This window comes from Lepisma saccharinum, chromosome 11 (genome assembly GCF_977018435.1).
Source record: "Lepisma saccharinum chromosome 11, izLepSacc3.1, whole genome shotgun sequence".
NCBI classification, from domain to species: Eukaryota; Metazoa; Arthropoda; class Insecta; order Zygentoma; family Lepismatidae; genus Lepisma; species Lepisma saccharinum.
Genome location: NC_139239.1, coordinates 34,340,864 through 34,352,924, shown reverse-complemented (window position 1 = coordinate 34,352,924; position 12,061 = coordinate 34,340,864). Strand labels below are relative to the sequence as shown.

The 12,061-nt window shown below is 38.1% G+C and overlaps 1 protein-coding gene across 1 annotated transcript in view; it reads right to left on the bottom strand.

The window, feature by feature from the left end:
- Nucleotides 1-11,800, bottom strand: part of LOC145994717 (protein disulfide-isomerase A3-like) — a 49,918-nt gene extending 38,118 nt beyond the window's left edge. The window contains exons 1-3 of the mRNA XM_083130908.1: nt 11,753-11,800; nt 9,497-9,750; nt 1,772-1,859 (exon numbers count right to left, since the gene is read on the bottom strand). Coding sequence (XP_082987034.1) covers nt 1,772-1,859; nt 9,497-9,642 — 234 coding nt within the window. The 5' untranslated portion in view covers nt 9,643-9,750; nt 11,753-11,800. The remainder of the gene's footprint in view (nt 1-1,771; nt 1,860-9,496; nt 9,751-11,752) is intronic.
- Between the last annotated feature and the right edge of the window lie 261 nt (nt 11,801-12,061).

Genomic DNA, 12,061 nt, shown 5'->3' with positions numbered 1-12,061 from the left:
ACGTTATGTGGTCAGGGTATGGGGTCAAACAATTGGCTTTATCTCAATAAGTATGCCACTGGAAAATCTAAAACTTGGCCAAACTTCGTTTGAGACATTTGGTACTCAACATACAAAATTTCAGCCAAATCCGAGATGGTCGAGCGTGGAGCCCTAGACCACTTGACATGGAATGACCCCTCTGTGTGAGTCAATTATAATAATACTGTCAATACGAGCCATGGTATCTCAGTTGTTAGGGCATCTGACTACCGTGTGAGAGGCTCGGGTTCGATCTCTGGTTGGGGAGAACCGGGATTTTTTTCCACCTGTTCAAGCAGCTTCAGCACCCACCCAGCATAATATAAAGTGGGTACTTGTAGGAAACTGGGGTGTGACTGAAGCCAGGGCATGATGATCACATAACACCCCCCCCCCCAACACCTCTGGCCGTGATCAAGAAAGTGTGGGGCCCTAACTCCACACCCCCTATATGCCTTCATGGTGTGGTGCAAAGCACTTTAGTTTTCTTTTTACTTTACTGTCCTTCAACACGGGCTATGTCAAGTTTGCCTAAACTATCTCTGTGAGCAACAAGGTTTCCTATGTGGCCTGCCATAACACTTACACTATTTATAAATTGAATTATGTGCAGTTGACAGACAATAGTTCCCAATGTGCGGGATAACAAAGTTCATAAAATGCCTGAACTCAGTTGACTGTTTTGTGTACTGAACACATGGAGATCATGAATAGGATGTAAAATTATACAATAGAAGCTTTCACGAGAATTAGACTATTTTCATAGTAAACAGTAGAAAACACTTTTTTTTTATCTAAAATGTAGATAACTTCCAATTAAATTTTGAAGACATTCTGTCGATGGCCTTGAATCCATTGTATTAGCATTAGCTATTCAGTCTACAATAAAAAAAATATTCAATTTAATTCAAGAGAGTACACTTGGTCACTGCCAAGCATCTAAAAGGTTAAAGCCAAATTCGGGAAAACCAGAAATTCGACATGCACAAAGCTGGAGTAGTTAAGAGTACAGAAAATAACACCGTAGGAAGTCCAGGAAGTGTGGACAGAGGGGTTTTCACAATGAAATCAAGTCTTAATCAATAAAATAAGTACTGTTTTAAATATACTTCTAATGAACTGTGCTTGTTAATCATAAGTTTAAATAATAAAAATTAACAATATAATCAATAAAATATCGTAAGTAATTATTAAGTTAAAACTATCCTCCTAACCTGAAAACAATTTTGTCAATTTTAACATTTTGAAACAATTGACACATGCCCTCTAGTAAAATTTCTTGATGCCAAACACCGCACAAGGGGAGACAGCTTGTTTCACCCTTTCCAAATTAAGCAATATGTTAGAGTCTGTATGTCAAACTAAAAATATAGCTCTATGAAAAGGGTGCCTCATAATTTAGATGGTATGTGAATAACACTGGGCAATAGAAAATAATACAATTTTTCCAAAGCATAACAGACATCTGGCTAGCAGCTCTTGACTGGGTTGTGTCACATTGCCATTCTTTTCTGGCTTCCCCTACCTCTATCACATTCAAGTACCTTCTCAGTTATCAATCTCAGGATCACTCACACCAGAGGCAAAAAAATAACCATTCAGCTATGTTTACGTACATCACAATGCAAATTAACAGCTTTTGTAAAATATTTCATTCTCAGTCACAGTGATTATACTTTTTAGTTGCATAATACATACTACATTGGTAACCAAAACTTTGTCTCTAAACTAAAAATACACAAAACTGTACCTTTGCAAAAGCTATTGGTGGATCATTATCCTTAAGTAGCCCAGCAGCTTTTTCATATTCTGGTTTCAGTCTCTTGCAGTGTCCACACCTGATGGGGGAAAAAAATTAAATAAAAATAAACACAATATCATCAAACCGCTACTTAAAATAAACCTAAGTTTCATTTTTAAAAAAAATTGTTCAACAATGGGTGCATACTAACAATTTAACTTGCCATTTGCGTTCATGTTCAACTCTTTCTCCACTGGAAAGTCTGAAAGAAAAGAAACTCTACATGAATGAATTTATTTAAAAAAAAATACTAGATATAGTATTTACCATTTGAATTTATGAGTCAGTGTTTAACCATGATGTGGACAGTTGTCTATCCATCTGCAAACATCTTGCACAGAGATTTTCAAGCTTGTGCTCTTCATGTGAGCAATGTTGAGCAAAAAAATTTGCAGAAAAAAAAAAACTGTTGACTGAATGCCATTATGTTTAGTTTTGTTTCCTAAACAAACACACTTAGGAAGAAATTTAAACTTTGCACAAAAATGTATTTTTGGAACCAGTGGCTACCCAAATAAACTAGTGATATAAAATATTCTAAATGTATTGCACTTAGGGTCCTACAACCACGAAGTTGAGTTGGTAATGGGTCCAGTTCCATAGCTCATTGTTAAAAAAGTAACTGGAGTACACCACTAGCATGTAAGCAAAATACGTAAATATTGTTTAATTTTGGCCTACTGTCGCAAAAATGTAGGCACTACAGGGGTTTCCGAAAAATACTTTTAGAAAATAGCAATTTTTCTTTTTAATGAACATTTCCACTTTGTTATGAAAAACGTTTTAAATCCATTCATTTTACAGATAATGACACAAACATGAGATGTGCAAAATATCTCGGCGATATTTGCTTCGGTTCTCGAGAAACACGCTTTCAAACACCGCTGAAATTCACCTACTACGTCACGGATTTGAAAACGTCCTCTCCACAGACAGGAGGTCTTCTGACGTCATCACTTAGAAATGCGTGCAGGCGGGGCTTCTGCTCGTCCCGACAACTTAGCATGAACCGCGGAAGCGACAGAAAATTCACCTTGCTACTGTGTAAAGCAAGTATCTTGTAACTTCCAGTTCAAAAATCTGTGCTCCATTTCTTGGAGATGAATTATGCCCTAGCAGTATAGCAGAATTTACTATAATTCAGCCACTCTGTAGTGGGTTTTCCCATTAGGGTGACAAAGTAAACCTTGTAACAGTCAATGGCTGAACACGTGAACAGCCTTGTTCACTGCGAATACATAGGTTAGTTCTGACTGGCAAGAACTTAATATTATAGGAATGCCTTTTCTGGAATTACAGTTATTTTCGTCATAATACTGTCTTCACAAATTTTAAGATAATACTTTTAGAACACACTGGTTTACACGCCAATTTCTGCAATATAAGAGGTGATACGGTATAAAAAGGTATGGTGAGTTTTTCAATTTCATGCAGTAAATGACAGTTTTCTTCAGTTAATATATATATATTGCAAATTTTTGTATTTACCCTACTTTTACTTCGCTTTTCCGTTCACTTTGTTTAACCGCAATGATGAGAACACATGGTTAATTTATTTATTAATTATCATCTCTAACATCACATTTCTTCCCACTTTTGGCTAATCGCTACAATGAAGATGAATAATTACAAGCTGTATTCGAAGTCGGGGTGCAGGAGTACACCCCCCCCACACACACACTACCACCAACTGCACAATCTAATATCACCCAACCTGCCATGATAAGAGACGAACTTTTTCTTCTGTCCAATCTCATTTCGAAAACATTCACTTGTCCCATCTCCTTTTATGAGACGCCCGACCCTGTGGCCGAGTGGTTAGCACATCGCGCTGCGACGCCAAGGGCCCCGGGTTAGAATCCCGGTCGGGCTTGGTTGTTTGTGAATGTCCATTCATCAATTTCATCATTTCATCACTCATCCCCATCTTCGCAAATTAGCCAAGCGGCACAAAACGCGAAGTAAAATAAACTAAATCAATCAATCAAAAAATCCTTTTATGAGACGAGACGGAAAATGTCTCGTCTCGTGAGCAACACTAACATTAACAATAGAAGTACCCAACTAGGTGTCCCCAAAGTCTCGAGCAAACATCCTCCCGTGTAACAATTTCCAGTTCAATGAAATGTCACTCACAAGGAAACAAGTCATGCCCAGGTCGAGAGTCAAACCTGGAACATGCGACTTCTCAGATAAATCACGAATTTTGTGTATAATAATTACAATGCCAGTTCATTCCTGGTAATTCTGAATCTGCAGTTTGGTTTGCATATAAAAGCAGGAGTCAAAAAAATTAATAATAATAATAAAAAAAATATTAAGAAAGTTTTTTTTTGTATTTATAATGATAAGCCTCTGCATACGTTGTTAATTCTATATTTTTCTAGACTTGAGACGAGAACGAGAATTGCCCTCCCAAACCGAGACGGATGTTTATAAATAGAGACGAGACTGTCAATGAGACATTTACAAATAAACACGAGACAGACATTTACAACTCTCAACGAGAACGAGACCAAGGCTGCCATGTCTCGTCTCTATAGGATCCTTAGAGGTGAAGTTGTGAACCAACCAATTAATGCGTTCGGGGTAGCGAGAAGAGGCGGCTTTTTTCGCAGTACAAAATTCAAAATATCGTACCATATCAGTATGGGATATTGTTATACACATGGGCATATATATAGTTCACGGGGGGGAGGGATGGATCAACTTTTGGTATGATTAGGGTTGCTTTATTTCGTAAGTGAAAATCCAGGACACTACTGGCCGGAAGCTTGTTGGGGAGCATGGGGGAGGGGATGTTGTGTGTTTGTAGTCACGAAGTATTGATACTTTTCTGTTCATCTTGTGTCACTACGTTTTTAAGAAGCAAATTTCTTTAATATGATTCGAGGGGGGAAAAATAACTGATTTGATAGTCTCAATGCAGTTTCTTATCGCAGAAATTCCGAAACTATCAGGAAATTGCACATATTGGTCTGCAGTCCCATCTGGTGTGTGGAATTACGAAATTTCCTTCCCATCCATATCCCGTCCTATAAGTCTTTAATTTAATAGAATGAAATAAGTCCGAAGGAATTTTTTAGGAATAAGCGGATAGAACAAGGAAACTGGTAATTTTAGTGAACCAAAAAAGAGAGGGGTTGGACCCGTTGAATCCCCCTTAAATACGCCCATGGTTATATACATTATTTCCTTGTAATAATTATACATAAACTAAGTATAGATATGTACTGTTCAACTAATGTAATCTTCTCAGTGTATTTTCTCTTATCTGCACAAAAATGTTTGATCATAATTTGCGCAACAGAAATGGAACACAAACTGAAATTGTTTTATGGAAAAGAAAGTTAAATAGGCTTTATAAATAAAGTGAAAATTCCTATTTTGCACTACATAGGTTATGGTAAATATCGATAAATATAAGTTTAAAAAATATTTTTGAGTGTGGTCAGCAACCAATTTTATAAGCAATATTTTTCGCATGGCCTGAGAACACACACGTAGCTGAACACTTTCATTAATCTTGCACGTGAGCAGCACGGATATTTCATAGAAGAATGATCATTACAAAGCATAGCTTTCCTTTCTCCTATCGCTCCTTCTTCCATTATTTAAATCGGTACAGATTTGTAAAACTGCTGCACGTGTTCGCTCACCGTGGGCTACCCATTCAGAACTAGACGCTCGAAGCAGACGACAAACGAGCTCTCCCTAAGGAGTGACGTAGTAACATGGCGGCGGCGTGTTTTCAGCGCAACGCTAGCCTCCCACCTTTGGAAATCTCGTTTCTGCCTTAAACTGAACGCAGAGAAACGCGAGAACTTGCAGGGGTCATTTTTCCAGGGTGTAGTTTTTAAAATCATTGTAAAAAAAATTGAGTGGAAATGTCCATTGTGTGTGTATTGACATGGTTGTCAACATTGTACTTCCTGTAAAAGGCCTTCAAACTTAGTAATGCATTGTAAATTATCCAAATATCAGTCAGTGTTAATAAAAAAAGGTATGCTACAGTTTCGTTGTAGAGGAGCATGCATACAGACACCAATTACAGCTATTTCTTTCTGGGATGAGGTGCTGCTATTTGTTTAGAAAGAGGTGTAGGCAGGAATAATACAATTTGTTTATCGAGCTGAGGACCTAACAATCTTTTACAAGTTGTATATTTGGCATGGGCTAACTTCGTGACATTTTCATTTGTGGAACACCCAACATTCAACACCTTAGGATATTGTGATCTTTAAAAAGGGGTAACAGTTTCGCATGGGCAGAAACTACTAACGGAAATGAGTTTCTGTAGCATGTTGACAGTTCGTGGAGGCGTTTTCTTTCGTCGTGGAATCTCTCTGACCGGGAATTCATGTGTTTTTAAAAAAAAAATATATATCTGATGCACTATAGACATTGCTTTTATTCGCTTCCTCGAAGTGTACCGGATGTTGCGTACGTTTGATGGACTTAACTGAGTGTGTTCCCAACCATGCCGTTGTTTTGGAACTAGATTTTAAACTATTTTCACCTTACTTATGCTTGCCTAACATAACTCAACCTAACTTTACCAGAAATAGTTTGTGGGGCTATTTGTGAATGGTTTTTGGGGCTATGTTAGATTAGGCAAGCATAGTAAAAATTAAACAAAAAATCTGTGCATGGTGTACAATTTGCACATGTGACGAACACGAAAGTAGGTATCTTTTTGGTGAATAAAGTTGGAAACACTGCAGACCCACTGATGATGCACAACGCGACTCAAGTGGAGCCCACCATATTGTGTGTTACGCAAACGAAAAAAGGAAGAACAATAATTGCTCAATGTGAAAAATTGAAATTATTTCCATGAAAAAAAGCAAAATGCAACCATGAAGAATCTTTCGCAATGCAGAATACGTAAGTACGAATGTTAAAAATGCCGAAATAAACTAGTGAGAAGTATTGTGCCCATACGAAACCTTACCAAAAAAGGTTCTTGCACCATGTTGATCGTTACAATATTTCAAGTATTTGTATGCTATTTTCTTCTTTTTTGTGCACAGAATTTATTATTATATTATATAGCCTATATTATTTACATCCTTAGATGTTAGCAAGACAATTTTAAGTCTTCTTTCATCTCTATTGCGAAAGAATGCAACAATTGAACATAGATGCCTCACATACTGTGTTTCAACTGTTTAGTCAGCAATCATATATATACACTGTATGTACCACATTTTCTGGCATATAAGATGCACTTCTTACCTTCAAAAATAGGTTTGAAAACCTATTGTGTCTCATACACAAACTCAGTTTTTGATTACCTCCATTTCTGAAAATTTTCACCGTTCTAAGTTACATACCTTCGTTCTTATTTCCTTGCGGTGTGTGGTGAAGAGGATTAAAATATATTCTATCCTAGTCACATAAGGTAAGGTATTTGTTGAAAGTAGACCTGCATGTCATTTTATATTTGAAATACTGTAAATTCATTATAATATTAAGTGACAAAGTCCCGCACACGTGCAGGTTCAAGTCTCCTAGGAGAAGCTAAAACTTTTCTCCTCAGATTTCATACTTCGTATGGGACTGATGGCCACCCACCCACCCATCCATCACAGTGAGGAAACTGGGAAGCTAAGAATGAGTAGTGTAACCCGGTCATGGAAACCTAATAAGACAGGCAGTTTGTCGTGCTGACAAAACATCACCCCATAACTGGTCGGATGACCTCCCACCTTCCGAGGTGGGAGTGAGGCCAGAAGTTGGTAGTCAACTTTTCATATTACGAGTCATTATTTGTATTCCTTGTTCCGCTTGGGTAACAGACAATATGGCATGCACTCGTCACGGATCATCACGCGTCGTGCTTGTGTTTTGTCGATTGGAGTGGGTATGCAGTGTTTCAACCTTCACCGAAAAATACCTACTTTCGTGTTCATTATGTCATCACAAACCATTGACGGATAGCCCGAAAAACCATTCACAATAACCCCAAAAAACATTCACGATAGCCCCACGGACCATTTCCGGCAGGGTTAGGTTAGGCTGGGTTAAGTAAGCATAGTTAAAAAAAAAATTCTTGTAAGAAAAAGGCACGTTTGGAAACACTGGCGAGACCGCGTGACTTTCGATGCTCGCGCCATCTGCAGGTACATAATGGAAACAACGGTATAATGTCAGAAAATGCAAGTTCCTTACATAAAAAGTGATTATTTCTTGTTCTGCAACATTGCATGGTGAAGTTTTACAACCTAGGTTATACAAAAACCAACAACTCTCAACATGCTTTATGTCCAAGTCATTGCTTGAACCTTACCTGATTTGATGGGCTCATATAGTATTCTTTTCGCCACGGTATAGCTTCCCTAACCCATTACTCCTCTTGCCGAAAACCACAGCACATGCCTTCCCCCCCCCCCTCATCTCAAGTATCAAAAGCCAGACCTCCTCTGGATATGGTCACTGCATTACCCAGCAGCATGAACAATATATGGGGGAGGAATGAAGACAAGAAGATTAAAAAAGAAAGGGACTGAACCAAGTTTTTCACAACCCACCAAAAAAACACTCAAAGGCAGCAACGAAAGAACGTTCACCTGCCCACCTGTCCACCATTCTCCATGTCCTGTTTTTTGAGGGCAGTGGCAAGATGTTTGGCAACTTTATCAGTGTGCACTACATACATAAATTGAAGGCTGTGGTTTTCTATCAGATAGAGGAAACTAAGGACATTTAAAAAGGTCAAGAGGAGTTTGGGCTTGACTCACTCTTGGGTTTCCCTTCCACCTAGTTAGCAAAATTTATGGTTCCAAGTTTTCATGCTCAGTAATTGTAAATGATCAAGTCAATGTAACATTTTGTATAATAGTTAGGAGTGCTAGATAATCATTTTAACGTTTCTTTTGAGTTTTCCGCATGTTGGAACCAATTTTATATTACATAAAACATCAAAGATCTGTCAATTAAAAAAAATGCAACACAATCCTCGAGGTGGTACAGTACGTCAAAGGCCATGAACTATGTTCTGTAGATATACATTCTTCTGAAAGTAACTATTTTTTATGAACAAAGCTCGTGAAATTCCTCCCACCTGGTCCAAATTTATCACACCCCTCTCCTCACATTTCAGCAACTAGGCTATATAAGGAAAAATCATTGTTCTAATATGCAAAAATTGCATAGAAAATGTGGAATCTTAATAAACTTCGCAGGCCGACCAATGATCAATCAAACTTTGAGAAAGAACAATGCACATTGTAAAATGATTGTCACTTAGTACGAAAAAATAACTTTGGTATCGATTGTGTATGCTTTCCCATTAAAACTGCAAAATGTAATCATGTGTCATGGACATTGGGTATTTAACAAGCAAGTAAGAGGGATGGGGGAATAAACCGGTATAAATGCCTAGATGAGCTGGAAGACACCTCGCTTATATTTCATATTTGAACTCCACTTATAATCTAAAAATTTGGTAAGCTAATTATTGGTAGAAAAATTAGCAAATCCAGGATAATAAAACCTCGAACAAGCATTTTCAATTGTCTTCTACTCACGTGTGGAGTACGACATGAACATGTCTCCTCGCACTTTTTCAATTTCTTTTACAGGCGGCGCATAATTCTAAAAGACAATAGCTATTGTACTGGAAAAACAATACAATGAATCAAAGCTCATTGCTGCTAAAATCGCACTTACCAAGGAGCAAAGAACATAACTAGTACAGTGTCATGTTCTGCTACTTGAGTGGAAAAGTCATCGTCCGTAAATACTAAAACATCCTGCTCTGCAGCAAGAGATGCTGCAAATAACGAAAGCAGCAATAATAATTTTCCACACGCCATTTCTCTTCCAACCGGCGGACTTCTTCAACTGTTAATGTTCTTACTACTTCTCACACACGCTTTTCACTTTCTATTTAACAACTCATCAAGACACCGGCTAGACGTGGCCTCAGCGTTGCCAGGTCAGATTTTTAAAAATCAGGAGATTGTCCCCTGAAAAATCAGGAGATCTGCTTAAAAAATCAGAAGAACTAATAATAGCGGATTATCAACGTTTTGGGGGGTGGGTAGAGTGGGAAAAGCTTTCTACTATCATTATTGAACGTTAATTATTAATTTTTGGATGTCAAAAGATAAATTTATTACTGTTATGTTAATACAAATTTTATTATGAATTAGCACTTCAAGGGTACGATAACCACACCCCCTTAATTCACCTGAGGTAAAAGTACAGTTTCCCCAAACCAGTGGCGATGATCCGGTGCCAAAGCTGAGGGTGGTGCAAGAATTGCCTCCCCTAATAGCCGGCACTGCCCCTACACATTGCGAAAACCAGTGACATTACTGGAGAAAATCCGACCTCGATTTTCTGTCCATCTCTAACAAATATTCTAAAATAAATTGTAGTGACTGTGCGTGGATTTATGTACTTGGCGATTAAAAGTTTATGGAAAGATTTCGTGATTTTTGTGTTAACTAAGACTAGAGCTTCAGCCACTACGCATTCGAGGATATGTTTTTTAAATACTATACCTGATAACACCTTACATTTAAAACTAGCCAAAGTTACAGGATGTAAGAAAGCCCACACTTTTTTTAACAACACATTCAAAGCATACTCGCATTAACGGTAATGGAGAAGGGCTATAATGCCTGAACTCCCGAAATATCCTTGAATTAAAACTTTTGTTTCAATCTCGGAAGATAACCAACCAGTATTAGACAGATTGATTGATTGATTTGATTTATTTTACTTCGCATCTGCCACATTTATCTAATCGCAAACATGAAATTGACGAAGGGACACTCACAAAGAGAACCCATGCCCAGTCTGGTAATCGAACCCGGGACCCAGTTACAGACAAGTCGCAGGTTTTTTCTTCAACTTTTTTCCCAGTCACTCCAGACAATGTAAATGTTAATTAAATCAGCTTTTTGCATTCGAGGATTACCTGGTATAAAATCGGGAAAGAGAATTTCTACCGCCACAGTATTGATTGAGTATAAAGGGACATAAGACCAATTGTAGTAGTAGTTACGCTCAGAAATAGCTTAAAAAAACAATGCTATAAAAACACGAACTATTATTTCTAAGTTAAGAGATGAGTAAGAAAAATAAAACTCCTACGTATAACTGTAGTATAAGTATGCAACAGCAGTTTACTAAGCCAACCTCCGTGGCTGAGTGGTTAGCACAGCTGTATGAGATTAGGGATCCCGTCTCGCGATCGCATCTCGGCCTGGGCATGGTTGTCCCTTCATCAATTTTATCATATCATTACTCATCCTCGTCTTCGCGATTAGCCAAAAGTGGCAGAAATGCGAAGTAAAATAAACCAAACCAATCAATCGACAGTTTACTAAGAGCTTTTGTAACCATAACCTTTGGCTGCATTCGTAATATGGACTCCCTTTTTTATCAGAGTTAAAAACCTGAACCTGTATCTAGCATTTGCAATAAACATTACCATAAAACTGAATACTTGTTCGTATGTGTGGGTGGCAACATTGGTATTTAGTTGTAACCAGTTTCCCGTTGCCTCCCCTTTGACAAAACCTCACCAGATGGGGAAAGTTAGGACACCCGCCTTGGAGTTCCCAATCACAGATCATATTTCCCAATGCACAAAGGGCTCAAGAAGCCGCGCGTCTTTCCCAGTATCATCAAACCTGGTATGACCATCCTCCCCCACCTCTCTCTCTCTCTCTCTCTCTCTCTCTCTCTCTCTCTCTGCGGAATATTCATGTGTCTTTGCATTCCATCAGCTGAATAAGTAAATTTTAAATCAACTTTCGATTTTTTAAACATAATTGTTCATTGTAAATATTTAAGGAAGGATAAAATCAGGAGATTTCCCCATTTTTCTGAAACTTGTCAGGAGATCAGTAGACCGTGCTGAAAATCAGGAAATCTCCTGCGAAATCAGTAGACCTGGCAACACTGCGTGGCCTCTTCTGACCGCTGCAGCTCCTTTGTGTTGTCGTGTTGTGATTGGTTAGAATCGTTTCTAAGGATCAACTAGAGGCCTCTGTAGGAAGAATCTGTAACACGGAGATAAAAGCAGTGTTGTCGAAAAAGGGATAATTCGATGGTTTGCCTGAATGGTGTTCAAATTAAAGAAGGGAAAATTTTACATAACATTGCCATATGGAGGGAAATTGTAGAACTTTGAAGTATGGGCCTCAGCAGTGACGTGCACTGAGGAGTAGCTAGTCTAGCAGAGATAGATCAATCAATCTCACATCTCTAATTATTTTC